Source organism: Cynocephalus volans, chromosome 2 (genome assembly GCF_027409185.1).
Source record: "Cynocephalus volans isolate mCynVol1 chromosome 2, mCynVol1.pri, whole genome shotgun sequence".
NCBI classification, from domain to species: domain Eukaryota; kingdom Metazoa; phylum Chordata; class Mammalia; order Dermoptera; family Cynocephalidae; genus Cynocephalus; species Cynocephalus volans.
The window spans coordinates 52,826,118-52,846,999 of NC_084461.1; the positions used below are offsets into that span (position 1 = coordinate 52,826,118).

Sequence of the window (20,882 nt, forward strand, 5' to 3'; positions counted from 1 at the left end):
TGTACCTAGATATGGTACCTTTCCAACATATGGAAAAAACAGAGCCAGACAGGCACTCCCAATAGCATATCTTTCCATTTTATTCTTGCATATATTGGGCTTCTGCAAGTCTTTAATTTGGAGGGGATGACTGGATTATGAGAACTAATCTAGGAGTTGTAAGTATGAGATCATGAGTTCATGCAGCCTCCCTGTTTGAGAGAGTGCATTTCTTTCAACTTTGCCACCCCCAGGGAACTATCTTGAGATGGTTCAGCATTAGCCTCTAGTTAGGTATTGGTGCACATGTACATATTCCTATTGTTCTATTAAGTCTTAACAAGGTAGATTAAAATGGAATGCATGTAAGATATGCTCTAGAGATAAAAACTATATTAGGTAGACAAATTAAAGGATAATCAAATGCATTAAAATTCCAGAAGAAGAAATTTGTGTAGAACAAAGTATTTGGAGTACACTATATGAAAATCATAGGAACTTGCTAGTATGTTGAAGCAAAGGAAACAAAGGGGATATTCTGGGCTTGGGGTACAGTAGGTGGCCAGAAAAATGAATAAAGGTGTGTTGAGTGTATATGTTTATCAGAGAGAGAAAAAGAATATGAGAAAATGCCATCATGGCCTGGTAAAAAGTAGATGCCTATTTTCCCAAAGAGAAGATAAAAAGTTCTTTGGCTGACTTGATTAAATAAACTTCTAGGGGTGGTAGATTATTGATGAGAGTCAAATGTCTACTTTACCATAACATTTAATTTAATCAAAATATTTACATACATTTAGAATCATGTACTTTATTTGGAAAATGAGGCTTTTTCTACTCACGTTTTATAAAACAATTTTAAATAAACTTCTACATGGCTGACTTTATCACTAAAGCCACATTTTGAGGAAATAAAATAAATCACTACACATTGGATTAAGAAGGAAGCTCAAAAAAGAAAGCTAAGCCAGAGAAGTTTTGATTTGACGTAGGACCAAAATATGAATATATTTTGTAAATATGTAGTTTTTTTAAAAGTAAAATTGTGAATCTGTAAAAACTAGTAAGCAAATTGTACAGTGTAATTTGGAAATTAATATTTAATAAGAGTTGAGTCCTTCAGAACACAATTTGATAGTCACATTCATAAAAGACATATTTTTACATCACCTAAAGATGCTATCCTTTACATCTCTTTTCAGAAAAGAAACAAGACATATGTGAATTAAATTGTCAGTGAAAAGTAAACAATACTGAGGAAATATTTCAGTATATTTACAGCCTGTAAGAGATGTATTTTTGAAAAGTTGCAGTATTCCAAAAGAGATTGCTTTTTTAGGGTAATTCTGCAATAAAGCTGGGTCTAAGTGAAAATTATTCCTTATTAATATGATTAAGTTTGGGTTGTCTTATTTAGAGTGACATTAAGTATTTTGACCCATAGAAAGAAATTGCAGCTTTGCCTTTCACACAGTCTTTACCATTCAGGTTTCCTCAGATTCTAAATGATATTTTGTAAATGACATTGAAAAACTACCTTTGTAACATTTAACATATTAACTTTATGTACAATTTTTAAACCATTTTATTTTAAGGAGGAAGAGGTTTCTCCACAATTGTTTACTTTCCACGAAGCTGTCTCACAAATGGTAGAAATGGAAGAACAAGTTGTAGAAGATCATAGGGCCGTGTTCCAGGTAAAGTAAGAAAGGTCCTTTCATCAAAATATTTCTTGAGATAAATTAACTAAAAACTTCCGTAATTCTTGAAATATCACACTACACATTCTTAAAAAGAAATACTCGTTTACATATATGTATATGTGTATTTGTATGGCATATGATGCAGCAGGTTTTGAACAGAATGATGGCTACAATCAATATTTCTTTGCACCATGGTGAAAAGGTCTACTTTATTTACCACTCTTGTCCCCCTTTGTTTTTGTCAGCTGTCCATTTTTTAAAAAGAGTTGAACTTCTACCCACCACTACTCCTTTCTTAATGTTAGGCCACTTTATATGACAGCAGTAAGAAAAACTGTTCATACTTTTTTGGAGTGTTTTGGAGCAGTTGAGGAAGTATCAATCTTTACAGAAAAGAAAGGATACTTCAGGGCGTGGAGACTTATTGCCTTGACTGAGCTGTCAGTGCTGCCACTGACAGCTACTAGTGTTGAGTGAGGGGTGTTTTGTTCCTGTCTGTAGCAGTAACTCCTTTGGTGTTCATCCCATTTTGCGTTCATCCTATTAAAAGTACTTTTACTGTAAGAGTCCCCTCCCTTTTTTTAAACATGAGAATATCCTGAATGGTGATATTTATGAAGAAGTGAAGATATAATTTGGACATCTTTCTAAGACTCCTTCTCAGCTTGTTTTTCTCACCACCCACCTTCCTGTAGTACTATGGATGCTTCCTGAGGAAAAAATGAACAGTAACTCAGTCTCCCTAATTAACCTGTATTCCTTCTCTGATGTTGAAATCTTTGCTTATCTATAAACAGAATTAAGGTACCTCATTTCTAGGTTATTCAAGCACCCAGATGAAGGGCTCAAAAATGTAGGAGAGTACTTTATTTCAGATTAGGTTGTACATTCATTAAAACTGTTAGGGTTTTAGTCAAATTCTTATTATGAGAATCTCTTTAGAGGCCTAGGTGTTTAGATAAAGTTGAGAAGAGGCATTTATAACTTAAGAAAATTGTTTTCTTTTGGAGCAAGTTATCATGTAACAACTATCATTTCCCCCTCTGCCATTTTATAGTCTCGCAGTTGTTTATTGGCAGAACTGGGTATTCTGACTTTCAATCCATTATTTTTGCAGTTCCATATGTTATTCCTTCAAAAATTATAAGTATAGGTGAAGGAAAAGAAAAAAAATATTAGAATGTATTTATAGTTTTTAATCAATACATATATATTTTCTAACAGATACCTATACCTAGGTTAGCCAGTTCTGTCTGGTGATAGCTTGGTTGTAATTAGCCATTAAAGTGAATTGATATTTGGCAAATTGAGATTGTATATACTCCTAAAGAGCTGGGAAGCACCTATTTTTATGTCCACAAAACCTCTTTAATTCAGAAAGATCTGGCCTTGTTAATAATCTATATGACATTGTTAGCAAATGAAGCTCATAGTTCCATGTATCTAAAATCAGTTAGAAAAGTAATAATAATAAAATCGGTTAAGAATGAAGGAGTTTCTTGAAGCAGTTATGAATAGTAACTAACTACTATTTAGTGGTTTGAGTCTTCTAAAATTGGCTATCCATTGTTCCCTTATAGTCACAATAATTTTGAAGAGCTGGTGTTTAGAATTTAAGGTTATCTCTTGGCCCAACTATTGTGAGTCCCCAACTGGATATGCTAATTTCAGATGACTTATAAGTCCTAAGCTACTACTCAGTAGCTTTATTATGACCATTCTTCCTGTTTTAGAGAGCTGCTGAAGTTTTGAGGGTTCACTCTGCTCCTTGATAATTTTTGTTTGATTCATTCCCTCCGGAAAATTCCCATCCCAAGAGAGTAAAAGTAGAGAAATGAAGTCATCTTGCTTAGGCCATATGTGTTTGTGTTTGGTTTAAAACATTTTTTAAATTTTACTGTCTGTGAATAAAGGTGTTTTATGTCCTTTAATATTTTATAAGGCAGCACTCTAACCAGCTGAGCTAACTGGCCAGCCCTGTCTGTTAATATTTTAGAGAATACCATTTTAAGTATGTTTGATTACATTTAACAGAATTTGTAAATTGGTTTCTGTTTTACAAAGAGGCTTATTGGATTATTGAACTTTTGTTCTTTTAGGAATCTATTCGATGGTTAGAAGATGAAAAGGCTCTCCTAGAGATGACTGAAGAAGTAGACTATGATGTTGATTCATACGCTACACAACTTGAAGCTATTCTTGAGCAAAAAATAGACATTTTAACTGAGCTGCGGGGTAATTCTTTTTTCATTTTAATGTTTGAAATCTACTTGGTATTGGTATGTATATTAGTGGGAGAATTTCATACTGCAAGAAGATATCTGAAGTGAAAATCATGGGCACCATGTAGCACCTTCTTTCCAGAGGTATAAAGACAAATCAAACATTCTGTTTCTTCTGAAAAACATGGAGTGTCATTTCAAGTTCTTTCTAGTCATCTTATTCTTTTATTCTTTTGAGAAAATTAAGAACACCTTATGATTAAAGAAAAATGTTATTTTAACAAATTTGTAAATTTTATTTATTTATTTTTGGCAGCTGGCCAGTACTGGGACCCAAACCCTTGACCTTGATGTTATCAACACCACACTGTAACCATCTGAGCTGACCGGCCCACCCTACAAATTTGCAAATTTTATATACCCATTCAGATCTTTAATTTGGTAGTCCAGTGCTTGTCCAAATTATTTTCCTTGGATTAGCCAGTTAGCCCAGTTGGTCAGAGCATGGAGTTAGAACACCAAGGTCAAGGGTTCAGATTCCCATATTGACCAGACACCAAAAAAATACATATTTTAAAAAATTTTCCTTGGGGCCGGCCCATGGCTCACTCGGGAGAGTGTGGTGCTGATAACACCAAGGCTGCGGGTTCGGATCCTATATAGGGATGGCCGGTTCGCTCACTGGGTGAGCGTGGTGCTGACAACACCTAGCCAAGAGTTAAGATCCCCTTACCAGTCATCTTTTAAAAAAAAATTTTTTCTTTGGACTAGGTTTATTCAGGATCAACTTTCAATAGCCACCTGTCTGCATCTTCTTTCTTTGACGTCTTGTGTCATGTTTTTTCTTTGAACACTTTTTTTTTTTTACAGAATGAAGGGGGAGGGTATCAAGATGACTACCCTTTCTACCTTACTCATGAAGGGAAGCATGTGACTGACACCCCATGTCTTTGGCTTTTTAAATATCTCAAGCTGCACAAACAAGCTATGTGTTTCTTGTATGTGCTGATTTCTTAAGCATAGGCAAGCTGTTGGCTCTATTTATGTGCAAGTGGGCGTCTGTATATGTGTGTACATGCAATGCAACATGAAACCAGATTGAAATTCCTAGTTTTTAGGAGTAAATAAGCTGCTTAATTTTTTAAAGACCCTTTTGTGAAGTTGGTTATTTGAAATCATATCCTGTAAAGTCAGCAGTAACTGTTTCCTTAAAATTTACGTTTTTCATATTGTTCATATTCAAGCCTTGATTTAAATTGTTTTAATCATTTTTTTAACCTACAATAATTCACAATCAGATTTTCTGTATGCCTTTTTTTCAGAAGACAGATCATAATGCACTCTGGTATTTTTCTTTGTAATATATAACATTCAACTTAATTGACTTCCTTTCCTTAATTTTCTCAGATTTCATGTATATCAAGCATATCTGTAACTGAAGAAACTGCTATCTAGAGAATACATTATTTAGTCCTTTCTTAGAAAATGTTTTTAATAATCCAGAGATAATTTTGGATTAATATGAGAAGTTTGAGAGCTGTTATATTAGCAGGCAGCAGACCCAGAAGTCCTTAAATTCCTTCCTAAATTTCAGAAAAAAAATTTTTTTCTTTTTTTTGGTGTCTGGCTGGTATGGGGATCTGAACCCTTGACCTGGGGGTTAAAGCACCACTCTCTAACCAACTGAGCTGTTGGCCATCCCTAGAGGAGTTAACTTTTTAAACATCATTCTGAAAAGGGGAAGGAAATTGATTCCAACTCTCTACCTTCCTTTTCTTCTGAAGGTTATAGAGTAGGGTTTTATAACCTTGGCACTATTAACATTTTGGGCTGGGCAATTTTTATTGAGGGGTGCTGTCCTGTTCATTCTAACAATGTTTACCAGCATCTGTGGTCTCTATCCACTAGATGACAGGAGGACTATACCAGTTGTGACAACCAAAAATGTCTCTAGACATTATGAAATGTTTCTTGGAAGGGGGGTGGAAATCACCCCCTGTTGAAAACCACTGTAACAGAAAGATGTCTCATCTTCACAGCTGGCTTCAGTTAGCCCCTGCCAGTTATGAACCTGTTTCTAATTCTTATGACTCTAGATCAGTACACAATAGACAGTAGGACAGAATGTACTGTAAGAGCAAGAAAGAGTCCTGTCATCCATCTTAACAATCCCTGCTGAGGAAAAAAATCATTTATTTTTAAAAATTCAAGTATCTTTTAAAATTTCATAGCTTAAGAAAGGTAAAATGGGAATGGGGAGTGGAAATTTTCTAATATTGAGAGAAGAAATATCTGTTTTACAGTTTTAACAGTTTTCCTTTGGACATAACTACATACTTTACATATATAAAGCCTGCCTGTACTCCAAAAGAAATCAAATAAATTAAAATCAAACACTATAAAATGTGCCAAACAGAACAGAAACCTGTTGAAAGACATAGAAAAGTAGATATTTCATAGAAAATAAGAATCTGTAATAAAGCTTTTGCTATAGTTGAGGATTGTATTTAGTTCTGTTTCAAGGCAATAAATTAACAAAAGAAAAAATACTGTTATTCTTATGAGACAGCTGACTTAATAAGACCCCTAGAGTTGTATACTGTATTGCATGTAACACAATACTTATTCCCTTGTTCTTGTCTTTTTCCAAGATAAAGTGAAATCTTTTCGTGCAGCCCTACAAGAAGAAGAACAAGCCAGCAAGCAAATCAACCCGAAGAGACCCCGTGCCCTTTAAATTGGTATTGGCTGCTAAAGGATCCCCAGAACCCTCACTACTGTAACATACAATGGTTCAGCTATAAGGGCCATTTGAAAGTTTGAAATTTTAAGTGTCTGTGGAAAATGTCTTGTCCTTCACCTGAATGACATTTCAATTTTGTGAAACACTCCTTTGTCTACAAAATGCTTCTGAGGAGGCACAACCAAGAATTGGGATTAGTGAAGCATTTTGTTTCATTTACCCAAATAGTGATTTACCTTTGGAGATCCTTGCCAATTTTATTTTCTACATGATGAAGTAAGATTGTGGACTTGATCCAGAGGTGTGGACAGTAGGGGGAAGCCACAGCATTTCCTAACTTGGTTCAATTTTCGTAGCAAGACTGAGCAGTTTTAAGTCCTTTGCGTGCATGCATACCTCATCAGTGATTGTACATACTTTGCCCACTCCTAGAGAGAGAGCTGTGCTCACCTCTTCCTGCTTTGTGCCTTGACTAAGGCTATTGACCCTTAATTTCTGAAGCACAGCCAAGATAAATTACATTCCTTATTTGTCATTGTAAATTACCTTTATTGTGTGTACATTTTTACTGTATTTGAGACATTTTTGTGTGTGTGACTAGTTAATTTTGCAGGATGTGCCATATCATTGAATGGAACTAAAGTCTGTGACAGTGGACATAGCTGCTGGACCATTCCATCTTATATGTAAAGAAATCTGGAATTATGATTTAAACCATAAAACATGTGATTATAACTTTCTTAGCATTTTCTTTGTAAAGAACTAAAATATAAACTAGTTGGTGTATAATAAAAAGTAACGAAATTCTGAGAAGAGTTTTATCTTAGGATAATACATATATATGCAGTGTGTGTGCCAGTGTGGTATTAACAAGACTAATAGTGCAATTTGATCCTTACCGATACCATTATTTAAGTTGAAGTGTTCATTAGCACCCCACAATATACCTTTTTAATGTACTGTTAAAGGAAATTGGCTTCTGATGCATGAACATTTACATGTACATTGAAAGTAGTCCATAATAGAAGTTAGTTTAAGCCAAGTGCAGACAGTACATAACCCCCTTGAAAAAGAATTAAGCTGAAAAAGAGTTGACTTTGCCTTAAAAGGCAGGTCTAACCCAAGTTCCATCCAGTACCTGTTATGTCATGTTTCACCATTATTTGGTGAGAATCATCAAATTCTCACCAAGAGATTGGTGTAGGGTATGCTCCTTTTTAAATGGCAGCACTTATTTTTACAGATTGCTACTCCAAGGAAGAAAACTGGCCACTTTTCATGTAAATATTTTGTTAAATTTTATACATCTCTCTCTAGGAGTTTCCCCTCAGTTCCCAGGGCAGAGTCCAGGAGTAGATTAACAACAAAAAAATCTCCCAAGGATATCTTTTTCTGATTTACTCTAGGGAACTACGAGCTCATTCATATGAGCCAAAGGGAAGCTATGAATAGAGAATTACATGAGCCAGATTCTCTGTTTCACTGTTCATAAAACCCACAGGGTAGTTGTAAGAAATCCTAACACCATAATGAAAACCTCTGTAAACTTGAAATCTAAAACAAATGTAGATTTTCACAATATGCTTATTAATAAATGAAATCTATGGAATGAATTTTAGAGCTAATTTACTTCAGTACAATCAGTTTTGTTTTAGAAGGGACAAATTTTTTTTGCAGTTGTAAGATATATTCTATTTGTGTTTATTTCAAAGAAGAGGAAGAATGGAGAACTATTACTATTGAAGAGGCTGTTTAAAAAGGCAGTTTTTGAGTCTAACCAACTTTCAAAGGGCAATAAAGACGTGAACTAGTTTATTCTAAAGCACAACAGATTAACTTTATTTGCATTGGCTGGGTATTATCTTTAGAATGTCTCCTTATAGACAGGTAAGCTGACTTATACTATGATGGCTTTATTCTGATCAGTAGTCAAAGTATTTAAAAAATTAATACCAGAAAATATCTTGGAGTAGTAAAGTATAGTCCTTCAGCTTTACAGATGGGGAAAACTGCAGGCCAGAAAAGGGACTAAAACTCAGCAACTCATAGAGGTAGAAAGAATTAACTTAAGAAAGCTAAATTAAATGTTAAATCTTTTCCATAAGGATAGAGATGGTACAAGTGAACTTTTCCAAAGTAAGTAGTTGTGTGAGATTTTTAAAAAATCCAACTCTTAAGTATATTCAATAATCATGTAACAAACATGGCTTGATGCATCTAAGTAACTTTAATTTTTTTGTTGTGGATTAAACATTTTTTATTACTTTCTCTGACTTGAAAGCTCATATCCCTATTAATAAGCAATTAGAAACATGCATTATTTTAATTATGTAGTAACATGTACTGTATGACTTTGAAGCCAGATTTCAGAACTGGCATTGCTGAATAAATTAACTGGAAACACTCCTATTAAGTTAGATATAAAGCAAGCCAAATATCAGTGAAGATACTTTTATTAATTTTCTTATATAAATAAAATAGCTACTATAATTCTTTATTAAAAAGTATATTCACAGTACAGTATTATATTGATTTTAACATAGTAGCTTATAAAACTTATGACATCTATTAAAATTCTCAATACTAGGAATCTGTAGTTGTAGGGAAATGGCTGTTTTATTTGAAGTTGAAGACAGAGATTTTTAACTATTAAACCAAGTTTGATTTACAAAGCCCTTTAAAATTTTACTAAACCTATGATTATCTCCTGAAGAAAACATATAATTTTATGGTTAATTTCATTCTAGTTGAGCTTCCTCATTTTCCAGGTAAGAAGTCATGCCCAGAATATGCCTGGCTTTGCATGCTAGCAGTAAAAGACTCAAGTTTACCCAGAACCCTGATGCAATCTATCATACAACAGGATAGCTGAAGAGGTGTGCAATAATAGAAGAAACTGTATAGGATATATAGGGCAAAGAATGAGAGAAGCAAATTGAAAACGTCTGAAGAAATAACTGTTTTACTGTACATTTGAATAATAAGAAATAGCATGGGGAATATGTGACTAGTTAAGCATATTTTAACTTTTTTACTACTCAAGGGACAGAGCTGAAGGCCTAAAGAGGGCCTCAGAGTATATAACACAGTAAATAGAAAAGTAACTTCTTTATACAATAAACTGTTAGAAATGATAAGCTTAAGTATAAAGTTGTGCGTACCTGCGGCTCTTGAACTTGAAGGTTATTATGTGTAGACTGGACCCTGCCTTATGTTATATAGAAAACAAACCCAAACACCCAAACCAGAAAGACTTAGGTACTTAGAACTGACCACCTTAAAAATTCAGAATAATAAGTGGTGACAACAGTAGTATTAAATCAAAATAGTCAAGCAAATAATGTCCCAGTGGAGCAAAAGCATAGTTCCATCTTCTCAAATATTAAAAATATGTAATTTGTTTCTTTTCTTATCTTGACCTTGAAAAATTGTTTTCCAACTACCTAGGAAAAATGGATACCTTCTGCATTGAATCCATGTAGCAATCTGAAAAAAAGAAACCAAAATGGGATAGTACTGAAAAGCTAATTTATAGCAGATAATGGTGTATAGTTCTATACCATTAACTCCCAAACCTGAACACAGCATATATATGCAGCCCACTCACTCCTACCACAAGTCATTACAAAAACCTTATTTTGCAAAGAAATTTATAAGATATATATCAGTTAAAACCATGTCATGTTGGTGCCTCTTTTGCTATAGCCTATATGTCTTAAGTTATAATGAATTTGACTAAAATTATCTTAGAGGCCTGCTATCCCAGGCCTAAGAGCTCATTGGCACTTGTTCCATTTCAACATAACTGAACAAGAAGCTGTTTGGAATTAGAGGCAGAAGTCAAATGAATGGCCAGTCTTACAAGCCCATTGTTCTCCTCTGAACTGTTACTGAGGTTCAGAGTAAATACACATTCTCCCTGTGGATGCCTATGTACTTAACAGATTCTAGTTAGCAAACTGCCCATGCTCAGTAACCTTGAGGAAATTTAGTAAGAATGAAGGAAGATAAGATGAAATATTTCTATTTAGGCCTGAAATTATTTTCAGGCTGACCCATAAAAACAGGTCCAGATGAGGGCCAGCCCGTGGCTCACTTGGGAGAGTGTGGTGCTGATAGCACCAAGGTCATGGGTTCAGATCCCTATATAAGGATGGCCGGTTAGCTCGCTTGGGAGAGCGTGGTGCTGATAACACCAAGTCAAGGGTTAAGATCCCCTTACTGATCATCTTTTTTTAAAAAAAAAAAAACAGGTCCAGATGGATTAAAATGACTAGAAAAGCGAACAAAGTAGGTGCTTATGAATAGTGTTCCAACTCCTAGGGATTAACACCTAAGAAAGACTCGGTAGTACTGCTAGTCAGCTAATAAAATATAAACTCCATTTGTCTTTGTTACATAGAACTGTTTCCAGCTTAGAAAAAGTCAAACCAATGATTTACAATAATCTACTCTCCTCTTGTTTTTATTCAGCCTCTAGACTATGGAAGCTTTAAAAGTGAACTGGGGGTTGGCTGGTTAGCTTCGCTGGTTAGAGCACAGCCTTGTAACATCAAGGTCAAGGGTTTGGTTCCCCTTACCGGCCAGCCACCCAAAAAAAGTGAATTGGCTAAATAAGCAAGAACTTCTGAAAGTTAAAGTGTTAATGATTAAAAACAATGGGTACAAGTCAATAATTACCTGAGTAATTAACTGAAGCCATGCTTGGCTTTCATATTTACTTAATTCAAGGAAGACAAATTTTGGTCTAAATTGCCCAGATAATTATGACACCCTTTCACTCAAGATGTGTAGAACTTGCCTCAGGCTACAAAATGACTATTTACTAAATGGATAATCGGGTATGACTGTTACATTATTTCATGCTTAAGATCTATTTAACAATAGCTATTCCCAATAAGGAAATAAGAATCAGATCCAGTTACATGCATTATGATTTTTCTACTTTACAGGCTACTTTGGAGGGACAAGCTATTAAGAGGGAAAAGTTATTAAGACCATAAATGAGAAATGAGGGGAGAGGTCTGGAGGGGAGGAACATACTTACCACAACACACATTAACACAGAGGCTCGGACTGTTCTTTACTACTGTTCTTAAAGAAAATGTTCATTCCGCTGCAGCTACTAGCCTCCATCTTTCACACCAAATACTATTCTATGCCATGGAAATGCTATGCAATAACTCTCCCAGGTAGCACCTTTTACCGCTTAAAAGCCTTTAAATCTCGAATCTGAAGGTGTCACAGTAAAGAAATGTAAACCCTTAGGAAAGCAAAAATGTAATTACCTGATGAAGTCATCTATGTCCATGGAACGGGCCCGTTTGTCACTAAAACCTGTGCTGATTAGGATTTGCTGTATTTTATCTGCTATGCTGAAATCTTCTGGTATTATCTATCAATATAAGACTCAGAATAAATGAACAACATATCTTTAATGAAATCACCTTGACTCTTTTGTTTTAGCTCAGTAAGTTATAACAACATAGTCACCTTTAATGTATCTGTTAATGACAGTTTGGAAAGCCTCATTGTTTGGATAAGACATGGATCTCTAATTAGTTAAATGGCTGATCTTTACCATATAACAAATACTTAGAATACCCTGAATGAGTAATCTTATAATATCACTCTTTTTCTTCTTTAAAATTCTGAAATGGTTATCAGTTTCAGACTTCACAAATAAAATAATTAAAGCTATAAACAAAATTTTAAAGCAATTGTTACTCCTTTCAAAATAATACACATTTTGCCACAAATTTCACCTAACCAGCTAATTTTTCTCAGAGATGACCTCTCCAACCCTTGAGAATATTAAATATTTATACTTAACTCATATCTTTTATCCAAAGATTTTTCTTAATCCAGCTTAATATTTGTCTACTTAGGCAGATAGTTAATGATTTTTTTTTTTTACCCATAAAAGAGAACATGGAGATAGCATTGTGGTACATTAAACTATATAGGATATGGGTCATAAAAAATACAAACGAAATTTGCTTTATCTGTCTGCTTTGTTTAATTAAACTGAAAGAGCTAAAAACTTAGCAAACATCACATACTCATTAAATGTTGGATATGTGCATGTGCCTGCACACACACTTGTTTAAAGAAAGTGTTGCACTGATAATAAGGAATGAGGCTCACAACCAGAAATCTGCTTTTCAGCCTATAATGTATTCTAATTTCAATTTCTGGGTATTGAAAAAAGTTACAGAAAATAGTAACTTTATCAGCACCACACTCTCCCGAGTGAGCCACGGGCCGGCCCCTGAAAATAGTAACTTTAAGTTTGTAATTGCTTTGTGACAACAAAAGATGGTCATAATTCAGAGGACAGCAAATTGTACACAATTATTTTAAGCTGAGCAAGCTACACATGTCTGTGGCTTTGAGGCTATTATACCTTAGTTGAATCTGATTCCTGTTATGGCTAAAAATAACTGAGTAATTAAGGAGGAGAGGGTTGAGTAGTCAAGATTGCTCAGATCTGTTCCACAGAATACAAGGAGCACTGACCTGCGAGAATTCAAGTCAAAATTGTGCTAAGAAGGATCCTATGGAATGTACAAAATTCAGAATCTCATAGGTCAAAAGGAATAAAAATAGAGAGACATTATAACAAAAAACAAATCATTAAAACTACAGAAACATTTCCTACTTACAGTGTTGTGGACCGAACAGTGAATTCTGTAGTTTTTTTCCAACAGCTGTTGCACTGCACTTGATCTATAGCGTAAAGAAGTGTTATCACAGTAATAAAAAGAAATTAAGAAAAAAATTTAAAAAGTGATATCACTATATTATTATTCCAAAATCAGAGATTATATGAGGGTACTGCAAAAGGTTCATGGAAAGGTACATATTTTCATTCTATTTTTCCACAAACTTTGTAGAGTACATAATTTCCTTTCAGCTTAGACAAGGTTAAATCTATGTTCCATGTGGTGAAATTAGGAATTTTAAATAGTTTTCATTATTTAAACTTATGAAGCAAACACTAATTATATTTTTAAAGTTCTGATAAATATCTCTTAAATTCTTAGAGAAGTTCTCCTAGGCCCTACACAAAATGTTCCCTAAAAAAAATCTCCAGATCCTCAAACTGTTTTTCACCTCTCTTACCCTTGCACACCAAATTGCTGTTAAGTTTTTCCAAGTTAATAAAATGGCACAAATCCTTCACAAGTGTGGAAGGGGTCCATCACCCCAATTTTCCAACAAACTAGGCAGATGTGTGGTCAGAATTTTGGGGTTTTTTCCTGTTTTGCCAAAAAACCTGATCTGACTCCCAACTTCAGGCACTATCTTCATTAAATTCTCCTGCCTCTCAAAGTACAAAATTAGTTAAAAAGGTGAAGTTTGTCTGGACATGGATAATCTTTATGCTTCAGGGTATCTGTTCAGGAAAAGGACCAAATTCCAGCACAGCATCTGGAGCACTGGTCTTTCGTACATTTGAAATTAGGAAAATACTTACTTAAATGCAGCAGACAGTGTCTTATTTTTCCTAACAAAGGTGATCCTTACTAGGCCATCCCATTCCTGAAACAAGAAGGATGGACATTTTCTTCAAAATATCAAACTTCTTGTCTATTTCTTCTAGGTATTATTTTTGTCTTTTGATACATATAGCTGGAGGGAACCTTCTGGAGTGATGAAAATGTTCTTTACCTGGCTAGCACATATATGCATACTTGATTTTTCCACTTTTCCGCACCTCACTGAATATATTTATCCTCAATTTTTTAAAATTAGAATATATAATTTTCCTACATCTGAACAAAGAACCCATGACATTCATTTAAATCTAAGTATCATTTTCAAGAATGAGATTCAAACAGATGATTTAGGATATAGCCTGTGCAACACACCTAAACCTTGAAGGAGTTATTGACAAACTAGTCCATTTACCACCAGTTGACCACACACACAATCGTGTTTTTCTCTAACGTGACTGTAGTAAGGTTTTACATTAAGTGGTCTGGCAGTCTTTTCTTTTTAAATTGCAAAAACAAGAATTTTGGTTAAAAAGTATTACCCACAATATTACTCTAAACATAACTATTTTCATTTTACCTTGTTCTCCAAGTTTTATCAAATATATATTTTCCACAACTATAATCTTAAGCAAAATAAAATTGCATTCTTAATCTTTCTTAATCTTTTTGCCTTTTGCAAACATTTTCTGTGCTTTTTTGTGGTCTTCATAATATCTGTGTCAAATTATTCCATCTACTCCATCACAGGGATGTATCATAATTAACATTTTCTTTTGTTTGGACATTTAGATTGACTCAGTATTTTTCTGTTGCCATAGACATTTATCTTCCAGCCTGGACTTTTTTCCCCTTTACTGAATGAACTAGTATTTTAACCTCACCTGAAAATTAATAGGTGGTGGCGGATTCTTAGGTTCTATTCTTACAACACTGGATTCTACCTTGGGTGGTGGTCTGAAGTTATTCTTTCCGACCTGTTAATCAGAAAATGTTTAAGTAGTTCTCTCAAAGGCAATTTTTAGTAATCACAGATGCTCTCCTCGCAGCAGGCACAGCTAGTAAGCTAGATTATTTCAATAATAAAAATCACTTACTTTCATTAGATGGTCCACACGTGCTAACAGCTGTGTATTAATTGAGAGTCTGCAGTATAACTTATCTCCAGGTTTTGCAACCAGTCGGAGAGCAAATTCTCTTTGAAACATGAGTATAGCACATCTGAAAAGAAATCAGAAAGGAATAAGGAAAACAGTCACTTTCAACTATACATGTATTTTAGCTACAGTGAATTTTCTTGGGAGAGAAATACAGCAGCACAATATCTGTGGTTAATGAGAATTAGTGTACCTGGTTAGAAGGTAGAACACTTTAGGGCTGACCCGTGGCTCACTCAGGAGAGTGCAGTGCTGATAACACCAAGGCCGCGGGTTCGGAACCCATATAGGGATGACTGATTAGCTCACTGGGTGAGCATGGTGCTGACAACACCAAGTCAAGGGTTAAGATCCCCTTACTGTTCGTCTTTAAAAAAAAAAAAAAAAAAATAGAAGGTAGAACACTTTCAGCCTTAGGTTTATAACCATAAAATGAAATAGGTGGCTTTGTTTTTGTTTAATAATAGCTATACCCCTCTAACCCCAAGGAAGATGGCTTACAAATTAAAGCCATCAGTGGTCAGACGAGAAAGTATTTAAAATCAGCACTAGTCCATCACCCCTTCTATGAAAACAAAAACAAAGCAAATAAAATTGACTCAGAGATAGAATTACATTTACAAGGTAGCAAACACCTTTAAGGAAGAAGTGAGGCTAGAGAGGCAGGTTGTGATATTCAGTGTCCCTTTGATTTAACAAGTTAAATAAAGTGGACTTTTTATTCAGCAAGCAATGGGGAGGCTTTTTGGAGGCTACCAAACAGGAGAAGAGCATCTTCAAAGCTACACTTCAGCTTTCAAACATCGACAGTGAGTCACATTAAGAAATACATTTGACATTGCAACTCAGGCCACAAATATCTGAATATATATATGTTTATATACCTCAGACAAAAGTTTCATGAAACTAATCACCTGGACCACATGCAATGCCCTCTGAAATATTCTACTGAAAAGGATGGTCATGACTCACTAAATTTATAATCACTAAGGGGTTTCTGACTTGCAGTTTGAAAGCCACTTGTATAGACTGTACTAGAGAACAGTTAGGAAGCCACTGCAATTGTCTAAACATGAAGTAATAAAAAGTCTGACCTAGGCTAATGGCACAAGAATTAGAAAATAGGGAAAGGCTGCCTGGTCTCAGAAGCAGGACTTACACCATACCTCCCCCAAACAACTTTTGTCAGCTGAAAGAGAGAGAAAGCTCTCATACAAATCGAACTTTTCTACAAAAATGCTCCAGAAGTTTTTCAATTGACGTGACTTTCATTTTCAGCTGTCTGTGTTCAAGGCCTAAACTGTCAGTCTTTCTAAAATTTGGCAGTAACTGGTCTTATTGTCACAAACCTAAAAAAAGGTCGGTGCAACAGCAGCTTGAAGACAAAAGGAGACGAGATCTGTAAGAGAATAAACAAGTTATTTCCAGGAAAGACACATCAGAGAAACACTATGATGATCCTGACAATTTGAGGACGTACCTGATAAGGCAAATTTGCCACACAAGCATCAAAGAATGGCAAATCTGTTTTCAGCACATCACCCACCATTACTTGAAGTTTGCTGGCCACAGGCCTGACAATAAGAAAAAAAATTTTTAAAGAACGTTTCATGATATTGAAATGCAGTTTAATTCTATTACATATACTCACGTGCCCTGAACTCTTTTGTGAAGTTCAGCTACTAGCCTTGGGTCAAGTTCACAGGCAACTACCTAAATTTTAATAAAAAAAGTTTCTTTAGGTTAATTATGGAGTAGAAATCTTTTCTTGTTATCCCAATAGTTATCCAGATCCATTCTCTACTTTTCTCTGTGCCCTGTAGGTAGTGCAGTCTAGCTCTCCTATCCTTTGACTTCTGATTGGGAGTGGCCAGTGAAAGGTGCCAACATTATAGGTGCAAGGGGAGAGGTAAGATATTTATTTCCTAATGCCTGCCCCATGCCTTGCAGAAATTTTGGCATTGGCTGTATTCTGCTATAAATGGTCCCTCTTCAATGGCTCCCACTCTCACTGGGCTCTGCTAACAGTTCCCTCCCCTTTCCCTGTGGCTTTTGAATGGTAACCGCAAATTACCATTCTTGCTACAGCTAGTCCCTAGTATTTTACTAATACTTACTGGTTCTTTTAACCCTATTTCCACACATCTGTAAACAGTCTTTTCATTAAACTCTATTCAGATAAGCCTTTTAAAATTTGCGGCCTGCTTCCACCAGTGACACAACAATGGTTCCATTTAATTGGAAGCTGGGTCAGTCAAGACACAAAGAAGGTACCAGCAGTGGCCAGGTGACACTCATCGCAGAGGCCTGAGCTTTAGCTCTGCAGGTCTCCTCCTCCAAAGTTCTCGGTTCTAATAACTCCAACCTCTGCTTTGTTCCTCCAGGCCTTAGGTGGTAACTGCTCTTTGTAATTATTAATTTTGGCTTATCTCAGTGTTCCTATTTTGTTCTTTTAGTACTCTAACAAATATATAACCAATTCCCTATATTAAATTCCCTGTTGAAATACCTAATGCAGTTTCTGTTTTCCTAATGACGTTTCTCATATTTTCTAAGATAAAGTTGCTAGCAAGGTCTCGAGTTACTATTAAAATAACAGCAATTAATTAAGACAGATTTATATTTGTAAACCAGCTGAGCTTGCTCACACAGTCACTTCCGATACCAAAACATTAAGTCCCCTTTTTACCTTTTTTGCCTTTTCTAACAGCTTTACAGTCATGTTGCCAGTTCCAGGTCCAACTTCTAGCACCACATCCGTTGGTCTTAAGGCAGCCTAAAAGCAAGCACAACCACTTTTGATCTTCTAGCACATCTGAACACATAATTTAATTTACACATGAACATCATTGCCCCAAAGTGCTCAGTTGAGAGATCTTACTCAACTCCATTTTAGATTACTTCATGATTTATGTGGTTAACAAAAGTACCTCAATAACATTAGGTGGAAATGGAGCTGGCTGGTTACCTTAGCTGGTTAAAGCATAGCTTTATAACCCCAAGGTCATGGGTTCAGATCCCCTTACTGGCCAACCACCAAAAATAGAAAGTTAGGTGCAAATGAAAATCTAAGACTTCCCCTAACTTGGGAGAATACTCCTCAACCTTAGGAGTCAAAAAGTCGGAAGAGCAGTACTTTCAGGGATTGGCATTCTGCTTTCTACCTTGGAAATGATTCCAATAACCTCTTGTTATCAAATTGTAGACAAAACTGGGTGTATGTACACACATAGCTACAATATTCTAGGTCTACAGCTTTCATCAGATGCTCAAAGGAATACATGAGCTAAAAAGGTTAAAAAGCTAGGCCAACACTTATTTTGCAAATGACACTAAGTCCATACGACCCTTTAACTAAGTAAAGCTCTTTCTACAGCTCCAAGATGCTTCCCTTGTAACCCTAAATTAATTTGCATCACCTATATTTCCTAGCACCCAATAACCCAGGTAGGAGTAATACTCCAAATAATATGACACTGGAATACACCAAATAATTTATATGTGGTACCACATAAGTTTTTCTGGGAAACGAACTTCCCAGTGTATGATTCAGACATAAGTTTTGGACCCTGGAGTAAATAAAAAACTAACAGTGATATGGTGCCTAGAAAAAGTGGTTAGGAACAGAATAATAATAATCTGGAGTTGGAACTGGACAAGTACAAAGGTCCAGTTTTGAAGTACATAATTCTCAGAAAAACACAGAATTTGGAGCCAAGAGAAACCCAGCCCCCCAGGATGAAGCATATCATGCAGAGGAAAGCCTGTGAATCCTACCCAATTCCTTAATTCTTTCAACAAATATTCATAGAGCATCAATTTTATGCCTGGCATCCTCGTTGTGCTTAAGTATTCCTAAGAATAAAATTATTAACCCAACAAGCTTCCCTTCCCTCTTCCACACCCACCTTATCGATAATGCTGTTAACAATGAGAGGATTTTTCAAAATGTGCTGCCCAACCCCCTTGTTGAACATCAGTCCTGGAAGAAAACACGAAACAGCCTTAATTTTCCAACTAAAATGAGATAGACTGTTCAAGAGAAGAAAGCAGGAAGGGAAGGGGGAAGATTTCCGCGCCAAGGAGGGTCGCCAAACGTCACGCTCGGGGCCAGGACTGACATACTACTTAAAGCCCATCGCCTCTGCAGGAAGCCAGAGGCGGCGCGCAGGGCCTGAGGCAGGCGCTCCGGGAACGCCGGACTTCCGCGATCGCGGCAGCCTGAGTTCTGACCGGCCTCCGGCTGCGGCTCGGCTCTCGGTCCGCGACCCGAGGTTGGTCCCGCGGGAAGACCGGACCCGACCCCAGCTTCCCCCGGCTCGTCCGCACCTCCGGCGTTTTTCAGCTGCCGGCGCTGTTCCTGCCGCTCCTGGCGGCGGCCTTTCGTCCCCGACTTGACCTTCGGCATCTTTGCAGGATGCGGGCCCAAAGGCCCGGGAAGTCAGGAAAGACCAAAGGGGCTAGCCCGAGTCACCACACCACCAGGGACTCGCCTCCTCTGACCACTCCAGGCCACGTGGAGGAGGGGCGAGGGCCCGCCCACTCCCTGTACGCTCCGGCCACCTCCCCCAGAAAGAGGGCGGACCTTGGAGAGCAGTGGCCGCTGGGAATTGTGGTCACCAGCCGGAGAAAGGCTAAACTCGGAGCCTACAGATCCCAGAAGACACCGCCTCCAGATTCTGGCAGTTTGGATTGGCTGGTGTAGGAATCGGGGGTGGGGCCTTTCACCCTATCCACATGGAGCTAGTTAAGATGTTGGTGTGATACCCTCGGGGTTAGGGAGGAGGTTTAGGTTATATATTGCGATTAAGCTTGTGGACGCTTTAGAAGGGCAGGTTCTGGGCTCGCTGAAATCGAGAGAAGGGTTCTTTCACGTGTCTCGCTCCTGTTTGCCCGAAGATTGTGGGAAGGGAAACCCAACTGCTTGCGCCGGGGAAAGGAACTGAGGATTGAATTAGCCTCTTGTTCCACTGGGCTACTGGTTGCTTCCCTCCTTTTGTGCCTCATCCTTCATGCCTTAAACATGTATTGAGCTCTAGCTGTGTGTTAGACACTGCTGGGATTTAATGTTAAAAAAAAAATTTCCCCAAAGTTTATTCCATTGGGAGAGATCGACAAAAAGTCCAAAACGCTGTAAATGTAATAGGTGTATACTGGGTATTGCGACGGCACAATGTATCTAACGGTAAGCTCTGTGAGTACAAAGTTAACGTCCGTTTTGCCTGCCAGTGTAATGGCTCTCAGCCTTTAAATTTTCTCTGTGTACTCTATTTTGTTGAAAAAAGCTTCTTTCTGTCATTACTAAAGCTGACTTCCCTCGAGCTATTGTGTGCATTCCCAAACCTTGATCTTAGCCTCTTCTTTCTGCTGTAATTCTAACTCAGGAAAAATCTCATAAACCCTACTAGCATCTTCAACTACCTATTTCATTCCATTAATTATTAATTTATTCCAAAATTCTGAGTGTCTACAGTGTGCCAGACACTGTGTCAAGTGTTAGGAATAGAAGAATGACCATGACACGATCCCTGTTTTTAAAGAACCTCCTGTAGAGAGAGAAGTAATTAAAATAATAGGTA

General features: G+C 36.5%; 2 protein-coding genes across 7 annotated transcripts in view; one reads left to right on the plus strand and one right to left on the minus strand.

Moving 5' to 3' along the window:
• The window catches only part of KIF2A (kinesin family member 2A), a 66,320-nt gene extending 58,869 nt beyond the window's left edge, over window positions 1–7,451 (plus strand). For all 4 annotated transcript variants that reach the window (XM_063085791.1, XM_063085793.1, XM_063085792.1 and 1 more), the window contains 3 exons: window positions 1,575–1,676; window positions 3,782–3,917; window positions 6,556–7,451. In XM_063085791.1, coding sequence (XP_062941861.1) covers window positions 1,575–1,676; window positions 3,782–3,917; window positions 6,556–6,641 — 324 coding nt within the window. In that variant the 3' untranslated portion in view covers window positions 6,642–7,451. The remainder of the gene's footprint in view (window positions 1–1,574; window positions 1,677–3,781; window positions 3,918–6,555) is intronic.
• Window positions 7,452–9,582: 2,131 nt separating this feature from the next.
• Window positions 9,583–19,806, minus strand: DIMT1 (DIM1 rRNA methyltransferase and ribosome maturation factor). Of its 3 annotated transcripts, XM_063087184.1 has the most exons (12): window positions 19,633–19,806; window positions 19,212–19,285; window positions 17,993–18,079; window positions 16,955–17,016; window positions 16,784–16,877; window positions 16,653–16,702; window positions 15,244–15,367; window positions 15,031–15,123; window positions 14,128–14,192; window positions 13,313–13,376; window positions 11,936–12,042; window positions 9,583–10,133 (listed from the first exon to the last, which is right to left on the minus strand). In XM_063087184.1, exons 1-12 carry the CDS (start codon window positions 19,709–19,711, stop codon window positions 10,091–10,093), a joined length of 942 nt encoding a protein of 313 aa, XP_062943254.1. In that variant the 5' UTR covers window positions 19,712–19,806; the 3' UTR covers window positions 9,583–10,090. The 3 variants fall into 3 exon arrangements, with proteins under 3 accessions (XP_062943254.1, XP_062943255.1, XP_062943256.1); XM_063087185.1 differs by lacking the exon at window positions 11,936–12,042; XM_063087186.1 differs by lacking the exon at window positions 19,212–19,285 and having other exon boundaries at window positions 19,633–19,713.
• Window positions 19,807–20,882: the final 1,076 nt, after the last annotated feature.

Coding starts and splice junctions, on each gene's coding strand:
- DIMT1 (XM_063087184.1), bottom strand. CDS start 19,711: ATGCCGAAGGTCAAGTCGGGGACGAAAGGCCGCCGCCAGGAGCGGCAG. Junction 18,080..19,211: donor TTAACAGCATTATCGATAAG/GTGGGTGTGGAA, acceptor GCTTGCTTTTAG/GCTGCCTTAAGACCAACGGA. Junction 14,193..15,030: donor CACCACCTATTAATTTTCAG/GTGAGGTTAAAA, acceptor TTCTTGTTTCAG/GAATGGGATGGCCTAGTAAG.